General features: G+C 49.9%; 1 protein-coding gene across 1 annotated transcript in view; it reads right to left on the bottom strand.

Moving 5' to 3' along the window:
• Positions 1–26,358, bottom strand: part of LOC123762650 (uncharacterized) — a 90,336-nt gene that overhangs the window by 29,678 nt on the left and 34,300 nt on the right. The window contains exon 2 of the mRNA XM_069332326.1: positions 9,796–9,848. Within this exon, the coding sequence (XP_069188427.1) occupies positions 9,796–9,848 (53 nt within the window). The remainder of the gene's footprint in view (positions 1–9,795; positions 9,849–26,358) is intronic.

The following is a 26,358-nucleotide window of genomic DNA, read 5'->3' as shown; positions in this document are numbered from 1 at the left end:
ACAAATGTGCCGACACACACATTAGAAAGTTGTATTCTGCCGAGTGGTGGAGGCCGGAGCGGGACCAGTGAGAAGGTGGAGGCCGGGGCCGTCCTGAGTGCCATAGTGCCATATGTGACCCAAGAGTGGCTGCGGGGAGGCGTGAGTGTAGGTGCCATCCTGTCACTACACTTGTTACTGCATGACGGCAACACTGCCACCTCATCTTGCCTGTGAAGGACTCGAGAAGCCGCGTTAATGAATCCATAATTTATTCCTAAGACTGTTATGCTTTTGTTGTATATAATTGTATTATCTTTGCTATTGTTTCGTCATTTTAATTATTATTTGTTATTCATTATTTAAACATTTTCATTATTCAGAAAATGTTTAGTTTTATAAAAATGCGGAAAATTATGTAAATGTTTTTAAATACCAAAATATATGAATGCGTCTTGAGAGGGACGTGAGGTAGTGGGAGGTAAGGAGTAATGCTTCTCTCATATGTGAGGTTCCCGGCCTCACGGCGGCCACAACCCGCCCTCTTACATATCAAGTCACCTCCCCGTCGTATGCGCCCTCGGACTAAAAATCGACGTAATTAAAAAATTAAATCGGCTCGCGAAGGTGACGTACTGTCCCGTTTTCTGTTTTGGGTCGTCCGGCTTAGTCTGTTAGGTTTGGAAAGCACAGTTTAAATTAAAGGTTTTTCATGACGTTTTGAAACTTTAGGAGAACTTCCTGTCTTCCTAACCTACCCGAGGACACTTAACTGGCTATTACAAAATAAATTAAAAGCGACGCAATTTTCAAAAGGATCGGTTACTGTACTTGAGGTCGGAAACTCCTGCTTTAGACTCTAACTTACATCGGTTCCCACTTTTTTTTTTTTTTTTAGGCTCGCGTCCTGTTTTCTAATATTGAAAAGACCTGCGTCCCACTGCTACATGTTGAAATTAGTATATTCCATTGCGTTCGTCTCGGCAGTTGTTTCTGTGGATATTCCCAACTGGTCAGTGCCAACTGGTCAGTGCCAACTGGTCAGTGCCAACCGGTCAGTGCCAACTGGTCAGTGTCAACTGGTCAGTGCCAACTGGTCAGTGCCAACCGGTCAGTGCCAACTGGTCAGTGCCAACCGGTCAGTGTCAACCGGTCAGTGCCAACTGGTCAGTGCCAACCGGTCAGTGTCAACTGGTCAGTGTCAACTGGTCAGTGCCAATGTAACGGGGGTGGGGGAAACAGCTCTATCTTGTCCATTATTCCACCCCCCAGTTAACTAACGAGGCCGGGGGAAACAGCTCTCTCTAGTCCGTTATCCCGTCCCCAGTTAGCTAACTATTCTAGAGCACTCCCAGAGTTCCTAAGGCAACCTCTCTCGTTCAACACCTTGTAACCTAGGTATTTGACTACCTAGGTTCTAAGACTACAAGGCGCCGTCACTTGATCAGTTACCCGAAACTCTAGAGAGAACTCTAGAATACATAATCATTGCCACAAACGTATAAGAGAAAACGAAAGGAAAGAAATGAATAGTGAAGTCATTAGTGAGGGTTTGGGGTGAGAGGTAGAGAGGTGGGAGGAGCGAGGAGGGTCATTAGTTGAAAGTGAGAGTTTAGAGAGGGGGTGGAGGGAGAGGTGTAGATAGGTAGTAGTAGAAGAGTAGAAAGTAGACGTAGAAAGTAGATAGTAGAAGACGAAATGCTGCCACCATCCATTCATGATCATTACATACAAGACAAGGAATGGAACTTGCCTGTATCACAAAATTCTCAAAAGATGTTATCATGAGTTCATTATTAGTATGGTCCCATCTTTATCATGTACTCATTCTAAACCATGAAACCAGTAACTACAGAGGCTTTCTCACCTCAACTCAAAATCTCTAGGGAACAAAGTTAAACACAATTTAAATAATAAATTCATAATTATATTTCACATGAAGTATCATAATTTAGCAATTCAATTAAAATGTTCCAGTTTAATATGCAAAGTGAGTCATCATCCAAGAATTCGAGAACCCTACAACTTGACTGCCCCTGATCATCACACAACATATGTAAACACGACCAAGTCACCTAAATGTTCACTCACCGAGGACTGAGTCTAAGTTGAATAGAGAGGGGGGGGTCTGCAATTTTCAGGCAGCGTCACCCCCCGTCTGGTGACGGCCTATCTCGACGGCTGGCCTCTGCTCTGCTCCGCTGGCCGGTCTCCTATTGCTTTTTGCTCGATAGCTCTCCGAGTTTATATTGGGGAACCTAGTAGCTAACTCCGCCCATAAGTAGATAGCCTCCGGCACTCTACCAAGCCACTCCTTAAACGTCGGCAAGTTTGAAGGCTACCAGGCTCCAACTATAAGCTTAGCGGAAGCAAGGTGAAATTCTCATGATCTGACCTCAGGTCACTTGAGGTCATTAACGCTTTAAGGTGTGAGATCTCAGGCAGACAACTGGCGCCTCTCCGATCCTTGTCTGTGACTCATGTACTCTATGTATGTATTAACCTAAACCAAACACTTTTACAGTGTTACACCAACTGGTCAGTACCAACTGGTCAGTGTCAACCGGTCAGTGTCAACTGGTCAGTACCAACCGGTCAGTACCAACCGGTCAATGCCAACCAGTCAGTGCCAACCGGTCAGTGCCAACTGGTCAGTGTCAACTGGTCAGTGCCAACTGGTCAGTGCCAACCGGTCAGTGCCAACTGGTCAGTGTCAACCGGTCAGTGCCAACCGGTCAGTGCCAACCGGTCAGTGCCAACTGGTCAGTGTCAACCGGTCAGTGCCAACCGGTCAGTGCCAACCGGTCAGTGCCAACCTGTCAGTGCCAACTGGTCAGTGTCAACCAGTCAGTGTCAACCAGTCAGTGTCAACCGGTCAGTGTCAACCGGTCAGTGCCAACATGTAGGTCGCGACCCATATTTAGTAGAAGAGCTACTCTTGCGCTCCCACAAGACATCTTGGGCCCAGATTCACGAAGAAGTTACGCAAGTTCTTACGAAAAAAAGGAACGAAAAAAGAATGTGTACATCTTTCCTCAATCTTTGACGGCTTTGGTTACATTTATTAAACAGTTTACAAGCATGAAAACTTCCCAATCAACTGTTGTTATTGTTATAAACAGCCTCCTGGTGCTTCGGAGCTCATTAACTGTTTAAAACATGTAAACAAAGCCGCCAAAGATTGAGAAAAGATGCACAGTTTCGTAAGTGCTTGCATAACTGCTTCGTGAATCTGGTCCCTTGACCGGTGTATGTGTGTGGGTGTGGAGCGGGTACAGTACACAGCGGGGAAGCCTGTACCCGCACACGCTGGCTAGTAAGACATCCACCTCCCTCTGATAGTAAAATGGCAACCCGTTCTCGCAAATTCGTAAAGTCAATATTGACTTATTAACTACGTGCATAGGTGACATGCTAAACATAATAGATACCCTTAAAAAGCTTCATAGAAAACACCGACCTTACCTAACCTTGTTAGTATCTTAAGCAACCCGTTCTCGCAAATTTGTATAGTCAATATTGACTTATTAACTACGTGCATAGGTGACATGCTAAACATAATAGATACCCTTAAAAAATCTTCATAGAAAACACCGACCTTACCTAACCTTGTTAGTATGTTAAGATAAGCATCTTATTGCTTCGTAATTACAATTATTACTTAACCTATTATAGCAAAATGGGGACAGTCCCCCCCCCCCCACCATCATTGGTAAGTGCCTCTCCACGCCTCGTGACAACCCCCCCCCCACACCCACACACGTTGGACAGCAAATTACGACGTCGTGCATCCGTTACCCGCACAACCATTAATTTCATCGTAACATTATGTAAAAAAAAATTTTTTGTCACCTGGCTGCGCTGCCCAGATCACGTGACCTAACGTCCAGTTTCGGGTAAACATTGCAATAGGAGTGTTGGAAGGCCGCTACACTCTTGTAACGTATAGTGTAGCTTGGTTGTAACGTATAGTGTAGCTTGGTTGTAACGTGTAAAGTGCGCATTCCTACAGGTATGAAAATTGGGAATAATTATCACAATAAAAACTATTAAATCGACCAAAACAGCAAATTTATTATATATAATTGACAAAATTGTCGATACATAAGAAACAATAAGTATTTTAAATGTTTTTTTTTTATTGTCTTGTAGGGCAAGAATAAGTATGTCTCGGGAGACATCTGTAAGGATACGCTCAATATGGATCAGATGCCTCACCCTTCACAGTGTCTCTCACGCCTCACCCTTCACAGTGTCTCTCACGCCTCACCCTTCACAGTGTCTCTCACGCCTCACCCTTCACAGTGTCTCTCACGCCTCACCCTTCACAGTGTCTCTCACGCCTCACCCTTCACAGTGTCTCTCACGCCTCACCCTTCACAGTGTCTCTCACGCCTCACCCTTCACAGTGTCTCTCACGCCTCACCCTTCACAGTGTCTCTCACGCCTCACCCTTCACAGTGTCTCTCACGCCTCACCCTCCACAGTGCCTCTCACGCCTCACCCTTCACAGTGTCTCTCACGCCTCACCCTTCACAGTGTCTCTCACGCCTCACCCTTCACAGTGTCTCTCACGCCTCACCCTTCACAGTGTCTCTCACGCCTCACCCTTCACAGTGCCTCTCACGCCTCACCCTTCACAGTGTCTCTCACGCCTCACCCTTCACAGTGTCTCTCACGCCTCACCCTTCACAGTGTCTCTCACGCCTCACCCTTCACAGTGTCTCTCACGCCTCACCCTTCACAGTGCCTCTCACGCCTCACCCTTCACAGTGTCTCTCACGCCTCACCCTTCACAGTGTCTCTCACGCCTCACCCTTCACAGTGTCTCTCACGCCTCACCCTTCACAGTGTCTCTCACGCCTCACCCTTCACAGTGCCTCTCACGCCTCACCCTTCACAGTGCCTCTCACGCCTCACCCTTCACAGTGTCTCTCACGCCTCACCCTTCACAGTGTCTCTCACGCCTCACCCTTCACAGTGTCTCTCACGCCTCACCCTTCACAGTGTCTCTCACGCCTCACCCTTCACAGTGTCTCTCACGCCTCACCCTTCACAGTGTCTCTCACGCCTCACCCTCACAGTGTCTCTCACGCCTCACCCTTCACAGTGTCTCTCACGCCTCACCCTTCACAGTGTCTCTCACGCCTCACCCTTCACAGTGCCTCTCACGCCTCACCCTTCACAGTGTCTCTCACGCCTCACCCCTTCACAGTGTCTCTCACGCCTCACCCTTCACAGTGCCTCTCACGCCTCACCCTTCACAGTGTCTCTCACGCCTCACCCTTCACAGTGTCTCTCACGCCTCACCCTTCACAGTGTCTCTCACGCCTCACCCTTCACAGTGTCTCTCACGCCTCACCCTTCACAGTGCTCTCTCACGCCTCACCCTTCACAGTGCCTCTCACGCCTCACCCTTCACAGTGTCTCTCACGCCTCACCCTTCACAGTGTCTCTCACGCCTCACCCTTCACAGTGTCTCTCACGCCTCACCCTTCACAGTGCCTCTCACGCCTCACCCTTCACAGTGTCTCTCACGCCTCACCCTTCACAGTGTCTCTCACGCCTCACCCTTCACAGTGTCTCTCACGCCTCACCCTTCACAGTGTCTCTCACGCCTCACCCTTCACAGTGCCTCTCACGCCTCACCCTTCACAGTGTCTCTCACGCCTCACCCTTCACAGTGTCCTCTCACGCCTCACCCTTCACAGTGCCTCTCACGCCTCACCCTTCACAGTGTCTCTCACGCCTCACCCTTCACAGTGTCTCTCACGCCTCACCCTTCACAGTGCCTCTCACGCCTCACCCTTCACAGTGTCTCTCACGCCTCACCCTTCACAGTGTCTCTCACGCCTCACCCTTCACAGTGCCTCTCACGCCTCACCCTTCACAGTGTCTCTCACGCCTCACCCTTCACAGTGTCTCTCACGCCTCACCCTTCACAGTGCCTCTCACGCCTCACCCTTCACAGTGCCTCTCACGCCTCACCCTTCACAGTGTCTCTCACGCCTCACCCTTCACAGTGTCTCTCACGCCTCACCCTTCACAGTGTCTCTCACGCCTCACCCTTCACAGTGTCTCTCACGCCTCACCCTTCACAGTGTCTCTCACGCCTCACCCTTCACAGTGTCTCTCACGCCTCACCCTTCACAGTGCCTCTCACGCCTCACCCTTCACAGTGCCTCTCACGCCTCACCCTTCACAGTGTCTCTCACGCCTCACCCTTCACAGTGTCTCTCACGCCTCACCCTTCACAGTGCCTCTCACGCCTCACCCTTCACAGTGCCTCTCACGCCTCACCCTTCACAGTGTCTCTCACGCCTCACCCTTCACAGTGTCTCTCACGCCTCACCCTTCACAGTGTCTCTCACGCCTCACCCTTCACAGTGTCTCTCACGCCTCACCCTTCACAGTGCCTCTCACGCCTCACCCTTCACAGTGCCTCTCACGCCTCACCCTTCACAGTGTCTCTCACGCCTCACCCTTCACAGTGCCTCTCACGCCTCACCCTTCACAGTGCCTCTCACGCCTCACCCTTCACAGTGTCTCTCACGCCTCACCCTTCACAGTGTCTCTCACGCCTCACCCTTCACAGTGCCTCTCACGCCTCACCCTTCACAGTGCCTCTCACGCCTCACCCTTCACAGTGTCTCTCACGCCTCACCCTTCACAGTGTCTCTCACGCCTCACCCTTCACAGTGCCTCTCACGCCTCACCCTTCACAGTGCCTCTCACGCCTCACCCTTCACAGTGTCTCTCACGCCTCACCCTTCACAGTGCCTCTCACGCCTCACCCTTCACAGTGCCTCTCACGCCTCACCCTTCACAGTGTCTCTCACGCCTCACCCTTCACAGTGTCTCTCACGCCTCACCCTTCACAGTGTCTCTCACGCCTCACCCTTCACAGTGCCTCTCACGCCTCACCCTTCACAGTGTCTCTCACGCCTCACCCTTCACAGTGTCTCTCACGCCTCACCCTTCACAGTGCCTCTCACGCCTCACCCTTCACAGTGCCTCTCACGCCTCACCCTTCACAGTGTCTCTCACGCCTCACCCTTCACAGTGTCTCTCACGCCTCACCCTTCACAGTGCCTCTCACGCCTCACCCTTCACAGTGTCTCTCACGCCTCACCCTTCACAGTGTCTCTCACGCCTCACCCTTCACAGTGTCTCTCACGCCTCACCCTTCACAGTGTCTCTCACGCCTCACCCTTCACAGTGTCTCTCACGCCTCACCCTTCACAGTGTCTCTCACGCCTCACCCTTCACAGTGTCTCTCACGCCTCACCCTTCACAGTGTCTCTCACGCCTCACCCTTCACAGTGTCTCTCACGCCTCACCCTCCACAGTGTCTCTCACGCCTCACCCTTCACAGTGTCTCTCACGCCTCACCCTCCACAGTGTCTCTCACGCCTCACCCTTCACAGTGTCTCTCACGCCTCACCCTTCACAGTGTCTCTCACGCCTCACCCTTCACAGTGTCTCTCACGCCTCACCCTTCACAGTGTCTCTCACGCCTCACCCTTCACAGTGTCCTCTCACGCCTCACCCTTCACAGTGTCTCTCACGCCTCACCCTTCACAGTGTCTCTCACGCCTCACCCTTCACAGTGTCTCTCACGCCTCACCCTTCACAGTGTCTCTCACGCCTCACCCTTCACAGTGTCTCTCACGCCTCACCCTTCACAGTGTCTCTCACGCCTCACCCTTCACAGTGTCTCTCACGCCTCACCCTCACAGTGTCTCTCACGCCTCACCCTTCACAGTGTCTCTCACGCCTCACCCTCCACAGTGTCTCTCACGCCTCACCCTTCACAGTGTCTCTCACGCCTCACCCTCCACAGTGTCTCTCACGCCTCACCCTTCACAGTGTCTCTCACGCCTCACCCTTCACAGTGTCTCTCACGCCTCACCCTTCACAGTGTCTCTCACGCCTCACCCTTCACAGTGTCTCTCACGCCTCACCCTTCACAGTGTCTCTCACGCCTCACCCTTCACAGTGTCTCTCACGCCTCACCCTTCACAGTGTCTCTCACGCCTCACCCTTCACAGTGTCTCTCACGCCTCACCCTTCACAGTGTCTCTCACGCCTCACCCTTCACAGTGTCTCTCACGCCTCACCCTTCACAGTGTCTCTCACGCCTCACCCTTCACAGTGTCTCTCACGCCTCACCCTTCACAGTGCCTCTCACGCCTCACCCTTCACAGTGCCTCTCACGCCTCACCCTTCACAGTGCCTCTCACGCCTCACCCTTCACAGTATCTCTCACGCCTCACCCTTCACAGTGCCTCTCACGCCTCACCCTTCACAGTGTCTCTCACGCCTCACCCTTCACAGTGTCTCTCACGCCTCACCCTTCACAGTGCCTCTCACGCCTCACCCTTCACAGTGTCTCTCACGCCTCACCCTTCACAGTGCCTCTCACGCCTCACCCTTCACAGTATCTCTCACGCCTCACCCTTCACAGTGTCTCTCACGCCTCACCCTTCACAGTGTCTCTCACGCCTCACCCTTCACAGTGTCTCTCACGCCTCACCCTTCACAGTGCCTCTCACGCCTCACCCTTCACAGTGCCTCTCACGCCTCACCCTTCACAGTATCTCTCACGCCTCACCCTTCACAGTGTCTCTCACGCCTCACCCTTCACAGTGTCTCTCACGCCTCACCCTTCACAGTGTCTCTCACGCCTCACCCTTCACAGTGTCTCTCACGCCTCACCCTTCACAGTGTCTCTCACGCCTCACCCTTCACAGTGCCTCTCACGCCTCACCCTCCACAGTGTCTCTCACGCCTCACCCTTCACAGTATCTCTCACGCCTCACCCTTCATAGTATCTCTCACGCCTCACCCTTCACAGTGCCTCTCACGCCTCACCCTTCACAGTGTCTCTCACGCCTCACCCTTCACAGTGCCTCTCACGCCTCACCCTTCACAGTGTCTCTCACGCCTCACCCTTCACAGTATCTCTCACGCCTCACCCTTCACAGTGTCTCTCACGCCTCACCCTTCACAGTGTCTCTCACGCCTCACCCTTCACAGTGTCTCTCACGCCTCACCCTCCACAGTGTCTCTCACGCCTCACCCTTCACAGTGTCTCTCACGCCTCACCCTTCACAGTGTCTCTCACGCCTCACCCTTCACAGTGTCTCTCACGCCTCACCCTTCACAGTGTCTCTCACGCCTCACCCTCCACAGTGTCTCTCACGCCTCACCCTTCACAGTGTCTCTCACGCCTCACCCTTCACAGTGTCTCTCACGCCTCACCCTTCACAGTATCTCTCACGCCTCACCCTTCATAGTATCTTTCACTATACAAGATGTGGTCAGAGTATCTTGGGTGTGAAGCAGCACACGTGGACCTAACACCCACAAGGTCAGGTTAGGACCAGCACGGTGGAGGTGCAGGTGGCCGGCCTGCCTCCTCTCCGTTAGGTCAGGTCCCGCCAATTCAGTACATCAATTTAGTGACGCTGTGGACGCTGGAGAGGACAGACTGCCTCACTTGTAGCCTCGACCTCTCTTAATAAACTTGCCGACACAAGTAACGATAAATAATCGATAAGAAAAGTATTCCATTTTTTGGGGAATTTGATTGATTTCTTATTGTGCAGAGCTGTAAGAGTCTGCTGGAGCCACAGCTGTAATGACGCCACTGTCAGTGTTGTCAAACGGTCGCCTGAGTTGGCCTGACCTGAGAGCTCGGGCTGACAGTCTGACACAAGGAACAAACACAGTTACCAAATATCCACCAAGTGACAAGCTGTGATACACTTGATATATCATGAGGATATGGTAGAGGGATAAGGGTGTACTCACCGCCAGCTGTACGATGAGGGCAGCCAACACTATCGTCGTAGTCACCATCGTGTCTGAAATTATAACAAATACGGTTATAAGTCCCAGCCGACACGTAGGGTGACAGCACCCACCCAGCCGACACGTAGGGTGACAGTACCCACCCAGCCGACACGTGGGGTGACAGTACCCACCCAGCCGACACATAGGGTGACAGTACCCACCCAGCCGACACGTAGGGTGACAGAACCCACCCAGCCGACACAAAGGGTGACACCCGTCCAACCTGTCTTCTTACAAATTGCGTCTGAATTTAGGCGTTTGCCCGTATGGCCGAAAACTGACGTAATTTCAAAATAAATAAAAACTTAAATAAATTTCAGATTTTTATTTCCAAAAAGGTACGTTAAGAGTCCTCTGGTAAGTTAGGAGGGCAGGAAATTCTCTTACAGTTTCAAAACGTCCTGGAAAAACGTTAATTTAAAGTGTCCTCTCCTAACAGACTAAGCCAGAGGACCCAAACAGAAAACGGGACAGTACGTCACTTTCGTGAGCCGATTTCATTTCAAATTGCGTCAGTTTTTGGCCATAGCGCGCATACGAGCGAAAAGTGACGTTATTGTTTAGAGGACGGGATGACACCCACCCAGCCGACAAAATAACCAAGCAAACACTCTCACTTCATCAAGTGGACTTGAAGAATCATTATCAGTAGTAAATCACTTATGGTACAACGCATTCCATGTCTTGACCCCCCCCCCCCACGTACAGGGCTCCATGTGTTGACCCTCCGTACAGGGTTCGAGCATTTCCCGACATTTTTGCTGCATTATTTTCATTTCTTGATTTGCATTTACATCTCCACTTATTTCCTCTTGGCCTACCCCTCTCTCAGTTTAAACGTTAAACACTGTTGGTGTCGGAGTATTCTGACGGGTAGTTGGTCAACAAGCTCCAGGTACCACTATGACAGTTTAGGTAGCTGTAAGACGGGTAATGACAGCATGGAGACTGGTGGACTGACCAGGACACGTGTACCGGATAAGCCAGCCTTGTCCAGCCGATCTGACGGGTGGTAGAGGCCCTCTCCCACCCGCGGCGGAGTGTAGGTGGGGGCCGCCCTCAACACCCACACCCTGGGAGTGTAGGTGGGGCCGCCCTCAACACCCACACCCTGGGAGTGTAGGTGGGGCCGCCCTCAACACCCACACCCTGGGAGTGTAGGTGGGGCCGCCCTCAACACCCACACCCTGGGAGTGTAGGTGGGGGCCGCCCTCAACACCCACACCCTGGGAGTGTAGGTGGGGGCCGCCCTCAACACCCACACCCTGGGAGTGTAGGTGGGGGCCGCCCTCAACACCCACACCCTGGGGGTGTAGGTGGGGGCCGCCCTCAACACCCACACCCTGGGGGTGTAGGTGGGGGCCGCCCTCAACACCCACACCCTGGGAGTGTAGGTGGGGGCCGCCCTCAACACCCACACCCTGGGGGTGTAGTTGAGGCAGACTCGGGCCATACACTCTCCCTCCCTCTCTCTCTCTGTCCCTAATAACTATCCTAATATAAAGAAAAAAACAAAATTCGATGATACATGACGTTGCAGATGGACAGGATTCGCGAAATCTCTCCCCCCAAAAAATCGTGAATGAAAATACAGGAAGAATTTTGAAATTCCACTGCGGCAGCGGCAGCCATATCCGGCCCGCGGTGAAGGGAGGATGACCAGGCAGTTATGTAAGCACAAAAGCAGTTCAGGATACACCATGTAAGGCAGGTGGAGGAGCGGGATTGCCCCGATCCTCTTAAAAAAACCACCACACGCCACAATCGGTGTTAAATATTTTAAATTCTTAACAACAACAAAAGACATTTAAAAAGCAAAGTTCGATTTTTTGTTACTTGGTTATGATTTTGCTGTAGGCCTATGCGGATTTTTTTTTTTGCGTCTTTGATAAAATGTTAAACCATTAGTAGAGGTGAGTGATACTATGTGTTCCATTAGTGGGGAGGAGAGCGGCTCGGCCTCACGTCAGGAAACTGTCGCGCCCTATCCTAACCTACCAGACCCCGTCCTCCTAAGGTTTCACAACGTCGAGGTAACGGTTAGTTTAAAGTGTTCTCTTCTAACCTTCCAGACTAAGCCAGAGGACCCAAAAGAGAAAACGGGAGAGTACGTCACTTTCACGAGCCGCTTCCATTTTCTATTACGAACATTTTTGCCCTTTGGTAACGAATGCGTAAAAATGCGATGTGCTATAAGGATGCCAGGATGAGGAGTGAGCGAGTCACAGAGAGAGAGAGAGAGAGAGAGAGTCGGAGGGAGGGCGACAACATGACACAGCCATTGATCAAGACAACTGTTGCTGTGATCTATACAAGCGTATACAATGAATTAGAGACCACAAATAATGGTATAAGGCTTACAGTAATGTGGCCAGAGACCGGGGGCCGCACACCACGGTCTCTCACCCTCGCCCCACACCAGTAATGACACAGTCCACCCTGTGAGTGCTAAGAATGCATGCTAATCTGTGCATGACTAATACGACCACCAAACAAAACATTTGTCAGCAGTATTGAGATAAGACATTCTCGGGAAGATGAGTCGGAGAGAGACCGAGTAGTTCAGTGTAGAACTGAAGGTCAGGGAAGTACAGGTAAAGGAGTGTGTGTCTGCTGTCTTCTGCCCTGATGTTGATGAACTGGTAATAAAGCGGGTATAAACATGTCGGATACTCGAGCCCAAGACGGTGTGTTGTTCCCAAGTTATCCAGGAACTGAGGCAGGAAGCAGAAGCCTTGGGAGGGTGTGACCAGTGGCTCATGCGCCAGTCATATAGGATTCCCGTCGCGATCAAGAAAAACTGGCCGCCCTATCCGTCTCTGATCGCAAAAACAAGGGGTGAGGCTAATCATTTCTTTTATCATCTTCGGAAAAAAAAAACTTGTCTGTCTTCTGGCTTACTATCTAACGCTGGCAGCATTCGCTACCGACTATGTGTACATAGGTGACAGCAACATTGGTGATAGAATTACAATTTTCTGCGCTGGACACGCGATTTTAACTGAAACATTTTCCTCTGCTTCATTAATGTCAAAATCAAAAGTTGTTTATATGTTCTGTGGCTGGTTATCACTGTCGACGACGGATTCAACCCGAGTAATGAACACCACGACTAACACAAACTGTAGCAGGAGGAACTATTGCTTCAGCGCTCGGAGAGTAGCCAGAGGCAGTAGTGTCCATGAAACTCGACACTTCAATGCTAATTAATGTTGTATCCACGGCCGGGGTACGGCTGCCAGCCTCGATGACGGAGACCCACGTCACAAGCGACTACACGAGATGCTAGACTCCTTTGGCATCCGGTTGGTCAGATTTCATTCCTGGCGTAGAACTCGTCCTCACAGGCGCCACCAGGATAAAGGACGGCCAGTCATCGACCAATGTTGATGCTTATTCTGCTACCTGACTGAGTTGACCACTGGAGGAGTGTTATTGGTCACTCTGGTGTCAGAGCCGGACACTAGAGCAGTGTTACGGGTCGTTGTGATACCGGGCTCTATACGGAATAGGGACGAACTCCGCCTTGTTGTGGTACTTAGCTAGTGATCGGTTATGGGTCGTTGTGGTATGGAATGTAATCGCTGTCGTATGTAAATAAGATTCAGATTCAGATTCAGATTCAGATGTTTATTCAGGTAAGGTATATACATACAAGTGATGTTACATTAATGGATTGATATATAGATAGAGCTAGTACATACAATGCCTAAAGCCACTATTACGCAATGCGTTTCGGGCAAGAAAAACATTAATATCTAGAACTTAATACTAATTGAGCATAAAGAATAAAAGATGTTGAGAACAAATACAAATAAAGATAAAAAAAAAGGGGGAACATGACTGAAAAAGCAGCACAAATACAATAGGTTGACAAACAGTGTTGATTACAAAAAAGAAAAAAAAAAGAAAATAACAGACATGGGTTGACAATAGAGGAGTGAGGTAGATTACAGGGAATTTATTAGGTAGTGTTTAGTTTTTATCTTAAACTGGTTGAGAGAGGGACAGTCTTTAACATGGTTGGGAAGGTCATTCCACATTCTGGGCCCCTTGATTTGCAGAGCATTTCTAGTTTGATTAAGACGTACTCTAGGATAAGGATCCTGATCATCTGACGACGACCACTAGTGTTCTAGTTAGTCTCCCCGATCATCTCAGGTCACGACCAGCTGGTGCTGTGTTGCCAGCTGGTGCTGTGTTGCCTGGTGGTGCTGTGTTGCCAGCTGGTGATGTGTTGCCAGCTGGTGCTGTGTTGCCAGGTGGTGCTGTGTTGCCAGCTGGTGCTGTGTTGCCAGGTGGTGCTGTGTTACCAGCTGGTGCTGTGTTGCCAGGTGGTGCTGTGTTGCCAGGTGGTGCTGTGTTGCCAGCTGGTGCTGTGTTGCCAGCTGGTGCTGTGTTGCCAGCTGGTGCTGTGTTGCCAGGTGGTGCTGTGTTGCCAGGTGGTGCTGTGTTGCCAGCTGGTGCTGTGTTGCCAGCTGGTGCTGTGTTGCCAGCTGGTGATGTGTTGCCAGCTGGTGCTGTGTTGCCAGGTGGTGCTGTGTTGCCAGGTGGTGCTGTGTTGTCAGGTGTTGTGTTGCCAGCTGGTGTTGTGTTGCCAGCTGGTGTTGTGTTGCCAGCTGGTGCTGTGTTGCCAGCTGGTGCTGTGTTGCCAGCTGGTGCTGTGTTGCCAGCTGGTGCTGTGTTGCCAGCTGGTGCTGTGTTGCCAGCTGGTGCTGTGTTGCCAGCTGGTGCTGTGTTGCCAGGTGGTGTTGTGTTGCCAGGTGTTGTGTTGCCAGGTGGTGTTGTGTTGCCAGCTGGTGCTGTGTTGCCAGCTGGTGCTGTGTTGCCAGCTGGTGCTGTGTTGCCAGGTGGTGCTGTGTTGCCAGGTGGTGCTGTGTTGCCAGGTGGTGCTGTGTTGCCAGCTGGTGCTGTGTTGCCAGCTGGTGCTGTGTTGCCAGCTGGTGCTGTGTTGCCAGCTGGTGCTGTGTTGCCAGCTGGTGCTGTGTTGCCAGGTGGTGTTGTGTTGCCAGCTGGTGCTGTGTTGCCAGGTGGTGTTGTGTTGCCAGCTGGTGCTGTGTTGTCAGGTGGTGTTGTGTTGCCAGCTGGTGCTGTGTTGCCAGGTGGTGTTGTGTTGCCAGCTGGTGCTGTGTCGCCAGGTGGTGTTGTGTTGCCAGCTGGTGCTGTGTTGCCAGGTGGTGTTGTGTTGCCAGCTGGTGCTGTGTTGCCAGCTGGTGCTGTGTTACCAGCTGGTGCTGTGTTGTCAGGTGGTGTTGTGTTGCCAGCTGGTGCTGTGTTGTCAGGTGGTGTTGTGTTGCCAGCTGGTGCTGTGTTGCCAGGTGGTGTTGTGTTGCCAGCTGGTGCTGTGTTGCCAGGTGGTGTTGTGTTGCCAGCTGGTGCTGTGTTGCCAGGTGGTGTTGTGTTGCCAGCTGGTGCTGTGTTGCCAGGTGGTGTTGTGTTGCCAGGTGGTGTTCAGGGAGCAAGCAGTGGTGCAACACACACACTTGAGGGCGGCAGCAACACACACACTTGAGGGCGGCAGCAACACACACACTTGAGGGCGGCAGCAACACACACACTTGAGGGCGGCAGCAACACACACACTTGAGGGCGGCAGCAACACACACACTTGAGGGCGGCAGCAACACACACACTTGAGGGCGGCAGCAACACACACACTTGAGGGCGGCAGCAACACACACACTTCAGGGCGGCAGCAACACACACGCTTGAGGGCGGCAGCAACACACACACTTGAGGGCGGCAGCAACACCAGCATCCTCTCCAGAATTCACTGAATTCGTTCATGTATTGACAAACACTTTTCTACATACAATGAGATAAAAACTTGTAATACAATTATTATTAATACACATATTAATACTTATATTCTGACTCGTACGTATTCATATATGTTGTATATCTACTTTATCTTAAGTTGGACTTCCCATCGTCGCTCTATTTTGTTACTTATATTTTGATCACTTTAGTCTAGGACGGGATATTATACTAGATTAGTATTTTGAAACCTGATTTAATATCGTTCGTCTATTCACTGATATTGCCTTATAAATGTTTAATTCGAGCTTTACATGAAGCACATGTATACTATCATCCAGGTACTATTAATAGTACAACATTGGAGCAGGATGAGGCTCAACACTTTACATTTACTTTAGTTATGTTGTAGTACCCGTATGTTGGACCATTGTTTGTGGTGGTCATCTTGCTGTCTTCCTCTGTCTTAATCCTCTTCATAATCTCTGTGTCGTCAGCAAACTTTGAGAAGAATGAGGCTATTTATTCCACTTTTGAAGATAATCTACATATACGAGAAAGAGGATTGGTGCGAGAACTGAACCCTGTGGGACTCCACTAGTAACATCTCGTCGCGGAGACTTCTCCCTTCACAGTGACTTGCTCTCTTTTGTTGTTTATATACTGGCTTATCCCCCTGGACCCTCTTCCTTGTCACTCCTGCTTGCTTCTCCAACTGTCGCGCCACATTCTTATGGGGTACTGTGTCAAAGGCTTTCTGGTAATCCACAAATATTTAGTCTTCTTCCCCACGTACAATTCTATCAACCTTGGGAGTCAAGATTGGCCATCCCTCAACTCGTGCAGGTGATGTGTTACAAAGTTCTTTATTATCAGATTTTCTATTAACTTTTTCTCACAATCTTCCCCATTACATTGCATGGTATGAGAGTTAGGGACACTGGCCTGTAGTTCAGTGTCTCTTGCCCGTCTCCTTTCTTGTATATTGGAACTACATTAGCGTCTTCATTCTTTTTGGTAGTTCTGCTGTTACCAGACACCTATTATACTCCGTGGAGGGTGGCAAGCATTATTCTTCTGATCAGTGTGTGTGTGTGTGTGTGTGTGTGTGTGTGTGTGTGTGTGTGTGTGGGAAGGTCCAGCGAGGAATGAATGCATCAGGGCACGTGTGGACGCCGCCACATTCATCACTATGATACTACAGATGAGTCTAGGAGAGCCGCGGGGGAGGACGAGTCACATCCTGGTCTTGAACTGTCGTCTTTTTTAGCGTTAACTGAACTAGGCTGCCGACATGTATTACAAGAGGGATACAAGGAAAGCATAAATGTGGGATTCTTGTTTATGTCTTCACCAAGTATTTGGAATTAAGTATTAATTGATAAGATGGCTCTGAGGGTACTTGAAGAATTAGTTGTAGGCAATAATATTTATGGTAAGTCTTATGCCCAACTGGCTTATAGTCCCCCCTTAGTGGTCTCAGTAGTGGCTGAGGCAGTAAGCAACTAACAACTAGTAAGGTAAGTAAAGGCAACTAACATTTGCTTACTGAGAGTCCTCTCTATGCCACGGGTTCCAACGAACGGGTTCGTTCTCGACTCATAATCGGATATTCCGGGTACAAATCCCGGGCGGGACAGAAGTGGTTGGGTGTGTTTCCTCTCACCTAATGCAACTATTTACCTATCGGTAAATAGTTAGTCAACTAGTTGTGGGGTTGCACCGTGAGGAGGGTGAGTAGTTCCACCTCTTTGGGGGGACCTCGATATAAATCTTAATATGTATATATATAAATATACGCTGGCTGCCTGTCCCCAGACACCATGAATTATTGTTATAAATTATTACTATAGAGCATGTGATATCCCGCCAACAAACCAGATGGGAATATCTCATGACCTTCACCTGATGGTTGATCTACACTGTAACCTGTCATACTGAACATGGCAGCAGCTCCCTGCTCTCTACACCTCATCTTTATAAACAAAAACACAGTCGAGAAGCGCGGTAAGCCGTCCAATTAGTACCATGTTGGAGGAGATTCACTGAAGGAAGACAACTTTATGACCAACTAAAACAAAGATAAAACTGTAATAAAAGGAATAACATTAAAAAGTCGTCTGAAGAAAATGATATGCAACACCCCAAGAGACACGGTCATGTAACTATTAAAAAACATGAGCCATGAACCTTTCAACAAGGTGCATGATGTTCATACATGAGCAGTGGGGGGGGGGGGGGCGGGCTCAGGGCACCCGTGGGGCGCCTGGTGTTCTTACATGAGCAGTGTTGGGGGCTCAGGGCACCCGTGGGGCGCCTGGTGTTCTTACATGAGCAGTGTTGGGGGCTCAGGGCACCCGTGGGGCGTCTGGTGTTCTTACATGAGCAGTGTTGGGGGCTCAGGGCACCCGTGGGGCGTCTGGTGTTCTTACATGAGCAGTGTTGGGGGCTCAGAGCACCCGTGGGGCGCCTGGTGTTCTTACATGAGCAGTGTTGGGGGCTCAGGGCACCCGTGGGGCGCCTGGTGTTCTTACATGAGCAGTGTTGGGGACTCAGTCACCTGTGGGGCGCCTGGTGTTATTACATGAGCAGTGTTGGGGGCTCAGTCACCCGTGGGGCGCCTGGTGTTATTACATGAGCAGTGTGTGGGGGGGGGGCTCAGGGCACCCGTGGGGCGTCTGGTGTTCTTACATGAGCAGTGTTGGAGGCTCAGGCCATCCAGAGTATGAACATTAGACAAACTGAATATAAATCTTGTGGCATTCGTCTAAACGCCTTAGATCAAAACAAGATATTTGTCTTTGTCTTCAATAATTTACCAATTATGTGCGACGGTAGAAATCTGGATTAAATCGGCTTAGAATTATTATTACAAACGACTTTTAAAAAACTACAAATCACCTAAACAGGACAAAAGTTAATGTTGACCAGACCACACACTAGAAAGTGAAGAGACGACGACGTTTCGGTCCGTCGTGGACTATTCTCACGTAGATTGTCAAGTCGCCAAAAGTTTAATACAAATCGGCCGATTGGAAAAGTTGACCATTTTTAAGCAGTTCATAAATGATCTAAGCTCAGCATTGCATATTAACAAGTGTTATGCTTGCATGCTTGCATTCATCTTCTACGATGAGGCAAGCTGAGTGACTCGTCCTCATCAGGCACGGCAGCATTAACACAAACTGTAGGAAAACCTTTAAATCACGACTAAATCCAAGTGTCATTATCACATTTACAAGTTTAAGGCACCGTGAGAACGCTACTTAATATATAATCATAAGCTTTCACTTATAAATTTGAGAGGAGGTACGGTCCTCCCCTTTTTTTAGGGGGGGCCGTAAAGAGTCTTTGTAGAGCTAATGGAGAGGCATAGGTGAAGAGAAGTTTAGAGAGAGTTAATGAAAATAATGAGAGAGTTAATGAATACAGTGAGAGTTATGAAAGCAGGCGGGCTGTCCGCCTTGCTGACATGAAGTCTGTGGATGTGAAATGTTCAGCCCCACGTCCATAGACTTTAACATTTGCATAACATGACAAATTTTCGTTGCAGGAGATAAACATTTAGTTACAATGATAAAGGGTAGGGGAAAATGTTTACAATAATGAGGGAGGGGAGGGGAAGAATGTGAGGAGGGGGTGTGGAGAGGGTGGTGGGGGGGGGGGGAGAGGGAGGTGTGCAGAGTTAGGAAGGATGACTGCGTGGGAAAGAAGATGAGTGTGTGGGAAAGGGAGACGGTGGGTGGGTGGGTGGGTGGGTGGGGTGGGGGAGATTGTTGAGGGAGACATGGGAGGAAGGGGGGAGGGTGGGGGTGGAGACGGGGAGGGGGTGAAGGAATCCCCTGGGGTACAGGAGCCCCCCCCCCACCCCCGGGGCACGGGCACCAAAGGTTACAAATGAAATATAAAACATGATGAATGAGAGTGGAAGTATGTTGGGGAGGGGGTAGTGAGGGGGTGGGTTGGGGAAGGAGGGAGGGGGTAGTGAGGGGGTGGGTTGGGGAAGGAGGGAGGGGGTAGTGAGGGGGTGGGTTGGGGAAGGAGGGAGGGGGTAGTGAGGGGGTGGGTTGGGGAAGGAGGGAGGGGGTAGTGAGGGGTGGGTTGGGGAAGGAGGGAGGGGGTAGTGAGGGGGTGGGTTGGGGAAGGAGGGAGGGGGTACTGAGGGGTGGGTTGGGGAAGGAGGGAGGGGGGGATATATTGGGGGGGGGGCGCTGGTGACGGATGGGGGGGGGGAGAGGGGGGTGAGGGGCGTGGACCCAAGACAAGTCGGTCCAGGATATAGTACAGTTAGTCTCCACATTCACTGAGAGAGACGTTCATACCACGCAAAAACATCCCTGAACAAACACGTGCACACGCGTGCACGTACATGTAAATATTCACACAAATAATAAAAAACGCAAATGTTTTGGAACAGGACAGACGAACATATCCTAGAGGATTCGAACGTAACCACGGAAGTCAGTATAGTCCCTTCATTACCTTACCTCATACATCACGACTTTGTTTACCAAGTTGTTGAGTTATACTAGCCATCTATTGTGTGTATATATATATATATATATATATATATACACACACAATAGATGGCTAGTATAGTATATATATATATATATACACACTAGCTGTACCCGGCCACGCGTTGCTGTGGCTGAGCTGAGCCACAGCAACCTTTCTCTGTCTCCCAGTCCTCCCCCCCATTCCCCCTCCCCCGTCCCCTCGTCCTCCCCCCCATTCCCCATTCCCCATTCCCTCGTCCGATGCATTCCCAAATGATCTGATGTTCCCATCACTGAAAATATACTATACTCACGAAATGAACGGTATGCTAAACATCATAGCTCATTTCCAATGCAGTGTCACAAAATAATTAAATCAAAGTGAAAATAAATCGAAATCTATGAAAATTCAATTTATCACTGAAGTCTGAAACATTGAAATGAAATCGTATTATATATAGTATAGTGGGTGCTTCTCTTACGTGCTACAGATGACCCTGTTTTTTCAAAAAAAGTATATTTTACTTGTCACAGTTGTGGCATCTATATAGTAGGTATATAAAAACACACGCGTATTTGAATGGAATGTTGTGTCAAAATTTCAAAACAATCGGTGAAGAACTTCCGGAGATTACAGCATGTGTTGTTCTTACGTCCAACAGATGGTGCTTTTTAAAAAAAAAAAAAAAAAGCATGTTTTTTCCTGTCACATGTGAGGCATGTATATAGTAGGTATATAAAAACATGCGCCTATTCGAATGCAACGTCATGTCAAAATTTTAAAGCAATCGGTAAAGAGGTTTCAAAGATTTTCCTCTCATGAAAAACACACAGAAAAACACAGTTTAAAAAAAAAATGTTTTTTACCGTCACAGACATGACATGTATATAGTATGTATATAAAAACCCGCTCGGATGCGAATGAAACGTTGTGTGAAAATTTCAAAGCAATCGGTGAAAAACTTTCTGAGATTAGCGATTTTGAACAAACGAACATTGACATGTTTATTTATATAGATATGATCAACATCTACCAGCCCGTGATGGTCACCTACCCAGCAACAACTCCCTGGAAAATTGTGAGAGACTAACCCCGAGCGTCTGGCCTCCACCCTCTAACAGACAGACATTTCACTTATATAGATATGACTCAAATGGTTACAAAAAAAAAAAAAACACGGCTGCAGAAATCCTTGAGAAAAACCGTGAGCAAACGAGCAAACTGACGAGATTGGGCAATGTCTCAGCGAGTTTAATGGTTAGTTGTGAGATGAGGAGCGGCGCCCTCAACCCTCCTTCCTGCTTCTGACTTCCTCGTCGTGGGCGGGTGTGGGCAGGCCGGGCGGGTGTGGGCAGGCCAGGCGGGTGTGGGCAGGCCAGGCGGGTGTGGGCAGGCCGGGCGGGTGTGGACAGGCCGGGCGGGTGTGGACAGACCGGGCGGGTGTGGGCAGGCCAGGCGGGTGTGGGCAGGCCGGGCGGGTGTGGACAGGCCAGGCGGGTGTGGGCAGGCCGGGCGGGTGTGGACAGGCCGGGCGGGTGTGGGCAGGCCGGGCGGGTGTGGGCAGGCCAGGCGGGTGTGGGCAGGCCGGGCGGGTGTGGACAGGCCGGGCGGGTGTAGGCAGGCCGGGCGGGTGTGGGCAGACCAGGCGGGTGTGGACAGGCCGGGCGGGTGTGGGCAGGCCGGGCAGTTCCTGCCTCTGCCTTAAAAAAAAATCGGGGCCATGTTCCTAACGTGAGAGATGCCAACAGTCTGTATTTTCTTCCTTGAATATTGGGTACAATAGGAATGGTGGAAGTGAGGATGATTGTAAGGGATTGTCTGGAGAGAACACGGCTTTGTGACCCCTTAGATGACGGTTCATATGGCTGGTTTTGGTGTATTTGAGGAGAATTAGGCTTGGCATATGACATTGTGCAAATTTAAGGAATTTTTTTCCTTTTAAATCCAATTTATTACCAAGATTTGACATCTCTGGTTAGTATTACTTAATAAAAATGGTGTACCTTATTATTACAAATAACAAATTATTAATTTGTATTTTTTAGAGCATTGGGCACAATCACGACCCAAAAAAAATATTTATTAAAAATATTATGTTCGACATAATGATGAATTACGAAAAAATACAACAAAAAATATTTATTTTTTACTTTTATAAAAACTTTTTTTACATTTATAAAAACAAGGGTCAGGCATATTCAGAGTATTGAACATGTCTGCAGTTGGAAAATAGATTTGACTAATGTAATTACAAAGTTAGTTACAAAGTAATTAAACGTGATGGCACTGTAAACATAATTGGGGAAATAGTGGAGTTGTGAGAAAAATATTGAAGCTTTGGCTTGCTAGGGTGTTCCTGGTAGTTATATTGTGGTTCTAAAGACGTGATTAAAGTGGTTAATATCACTAAAGGAAACTCGGCTGTTTTGAAAAGTGTTTAGAAATGTTAGTGATTATTCCCACTTATTGTGCCACACTGAAGGTCACTAGGTTCCACGAGGCATACGCACACACACAGAGTGGAAGTGGACACACTGGAAGAGAGAAGAGTAAGGGGAGACATGATCACAACCTACAAAATCCTCAGGGGAAATCGATCGGGTAAACAAGGATAAACTATTCAACACTGGTGGTACGCGAACAAGGGGACACAGGTGGAAACTGAGTACCCACATAAGCCACAGGGATGTTAGAAAGAACTTTTTCAGTGTCAAAGTAGTTAACAGATGGAATGCATTAAGCAGTGATGTGGTGGAGGCTGACTCCATACACAGTTTCAAATGAAGATATGATAGAGTCCAGTAGGCTCAGGAATCTGTACACCAGTTGATTGACAGTTGAGAGGCGCGACCAAAGAGCCAAAGCTCAACCCCCGCAAGCACAAATAGGTGAGTACACACACACACACGCGCGCAAACATGCGAGGATTGATAAAGATCAGCGGGTGAGTTGGTGTTTAACTCAGTGTAAGGTGGGAGTTGTGGTGGATTATGCTGATGACCACACTTGGTCAGCCAGCTCAGAGGTCACCAGTCACCTGTAACTGGAAGCTCTGGCTCGTCAGTCCTTCAGAAGATGACAATGTTTCAAACAGCATGTTAGGCGTAAGACAGTGATAATGACCTGACACGACTCATATTCTCCCTCTCTCACACTGCCACCACCCCCCCCCAAGGGTTGAAACATTCGACAAGGATGTTTACCCATATTATCAACAAAGGATGGATGGGATGTTTCACGATAAATATCGTCGACCATTTGTACCATTATCACAAACACCCATTTATCGTTTTTCATTTGTTTATGAATTTTGAACTCGTATTCCAATCATACGTGAGAGCTGGTGATGCGGCCGCCAAGTGTTTATTGTTGTATGACTCTGGTTGTGTGGTCCTGGGGGCCAGATTCACGAAGCAGTTACGTTCGTAAGATGTACACTTACGAACGTGTACATCTTTCCTCACTCTTTGACGACTTTGGTCACATTTATTAAACAGTTTACTAGCATGAAAACTTGCCAATACACTGTTGTTATTGTTATGAACAGCCTTCTGGTGCTTCGGAGCTCATTAACTGTTTATATAATTGTAAACAAAGCCGCCAAAGATGGAGAAAAGATGTACACATTCGTAAGTGCTTGCGCAACTGCTTCGTGAATCTGGCTCCTGATTCTTTCATTATATTTCGATTGCTGTTCCCGTTTCATTGGGAATCACGGAGGAAACTTCAACCGGTTTTTAATGCTTTCCAACTGAGGGTATTGACCGTAATTCCCCCTTGTGGCTGGAGCTGCTGGTCGCCGCCTCAACCAGGATGTGCGCCGCGTTTACCTACTTTTTTTTTTCTTCTTTTTTTTTATCCTCATGTGTAAGATAACCTGTCGCGCTCCAGGTTTTTGCTGGAAGCTATGAGCCAGTTGGCTCGCTGGCTTGTGGTGGGTGTGGTACCCCGTGGTAGGTGTGGTACCCTGTGGTGGGTGTGGTACCCCGTGGTGGGTGTCGTACCCTGTGGTGGGTGTGGTACTCTGTGGTGGGTGTCGTACCCTGTGGTGGGTGTGGTACCCCGTGGTGGGTGTGGTACCCTGTGGTGGGTGTGGCTGGCCTGCTGCCCCCTGGTGGGTGTGGCTGGCCTGCTGCTCCCTGGTGGGTGTGGCTGGCCTGCTGCTCCCTGGTGGGTGTGGCTGGCCTGCTGCTCCCTGGTGGGTGTGGCTGGCCTGCTGCTCCCTGGTGGGTGTGGCTGGCCTGCTGCTCCCTGGTGGGTGTGGCTAGCCTGCTGCTCCCTGGTGGGTGTGGCTGGCCTGCTGCTCCCTGGTGGGTGTGGCTGGCCTGCTGCTCCCTGGTGGGTGTGGCTGGCCTGCTGCTCCCTGGTGGGTGTGGCTGGCCTGCTGCTCCCTGGTGGGTGTGGCTGGCCTGCTGCTCCCTGGTGGGTGTGGCTGGCTTGCTGCCCCCTGGTGAGTGTGGCTGGCTTGCTGCCCCCTGGTGGGTGTGGTTGGCTTGTGGTGGGAGTGGCTGGCTTGCTACTCCCTGGTGGGTGTGGCTGGCTTGCTACTCCCTGGTGGGTGTGGCTGGCTTGCTACTCCCTGGTGGGTGTGGCTGGCATGCTGCCCCCTGGTGAGTGTGGCTGGCTTGCTGCCCCCTGGTGGGTGTGGTTGGCTTGTGGTGGGAGTGGCTGGCTTGCTACTCCCTGGTGGGTGTGGCTGGCTTGTGGTGGGTGTGGTACCCTGTGGTGGGTGTGGCTGGCCTGCTACCCCGTGGTGCAGGAGACATTCTCACCATGTTTTACTGGAGCCCTGATTAACATCTTCCAGTATTATCTCATCTCACTACCGTACACACCTGCCCCACTTACACACACACACACACACACACACACACACACACACACACACACACACACACACACACACACACACACACACACACACACACACCTGCCTATGAAGACTTATCTGAGGTGTGAGGCAGGTGTGGCGAGCGGGACCTTGAGGCACAAGGCTTGAGCATCCTGCCTCGTGCCTCAAGTAGCAACCTTCCCGTGACTGGCCACACTTCCTATCCTCTCATTACCACCACAAATATATATATATATATATATATATATATATATATATATATATATATATATATATATATAATATATCCTTTCCTGCAGCTCCTTGGCAGTGTTAGTTGCTTGTAAACAATTTGTCTAGAGCAACAGCTACTGAATATATAAACTGTAGTGTGGAGTCGATGCTCAATGAGTTTTGTGGTGAAGGTGGGGCTGTGCTGTGGTGTAGGGAGGAGCCGGGAGCAGGCTAGGTCAGTGCTCAGGTTGGCACTACATGTAACTTTTAATAATAATTCATTGTGTCGGGGGACAGGCAGGCAGTGTATATATACACGTGTTAGGCTTATACCGAAGTCCCTGCCCCTCCTTCCCTCCCAACACCAATTTAATGACTCCTCCCTAAGGTGTAACCCCTGTGTACTCAGTCACGTGTTAGTGTGTACTCAGTCACGTGTTAGTGTGTACTCAGTCACGTGTTAGTGTGTACTCAGTCACGTGTTAGTGTGTACTCAGTCACGTGTTAGTGTGTACTCAGTCACGTGTTAGTGTGTACTCAGTCACGTGTTAGTGTGTACTCAGCAAGACACCCAACTCTTGTGAAATCTGAAATCAAGGAATCGTCAGCTCTTGGGCCCCGCCTTCTAGCTGCCGATCACCTAATGCAATGACTCGAAATCCTCTCGCTGCTGATGGTGGCAAATCTTGAAGGTGTGTGTATGGAGTTTGTCTCTACTTCCTCCTCTTAGAGCTCGTTTCCCAGGTTCAGGGCTCCTATGTCCATATGGTTCATCTGTGGTCCTCATCAGTTACCACCCAAGCTCCTCGTCCTAGCCAGCCCGGAGCGACCAAGCCAGTAACCTGGGCTAGTAGAACTAGCCAGCCCGGAGCGACCAAGCCAGTAACCTGGGCTAGTAGAACTAGCCAGCCCGGAGCGACCAAGCCAGTAACCTGGGCTAGTAGAACTAGCCAGCCCGGAGCGACCAAGCCAGTAACCTGGGCTAGTAGAACTAGCCAGCCCGGAGCGACCAAGCCAGTAACCTGGGCTAGTAGAACTAGCCAGCTCGGAGCGACCAAGCCAGTAACCTGGGCTAGTAGAACTAGCCAGCCCGGAGCGACCAAGCCAGTAACCTGGGCTAGTAGAACTAGCCAGCCCGGAGCGACAGCAGTAACAGCGAGCGCGGGAAGGTTGCGACAGGATCACACAGAAGGCCGCGA

The sequence above is a fragment of the Procambarus clarkii genome, chromosome 27 (genome assembly GCF_040958095.1).
Source record: "Procambarus clarkii isolate CNS0578487 chromosome 27, FALCON_Pclarkii_2.0, whole genome shotgun sequence".
Classification (NCBI taxonomy): domain Eukaryota; kingdom Metazoa; phylum Arthropoda; class Malacostraca; order Decapoda; family Cambaridae; genus Procambarus; species Procambarus clarkii.
The sequence above is the reverse complement of the archived record's forward strand: the minus strand, read 5'-3'. Positions and strand labels throughout refer to the sequence as shown.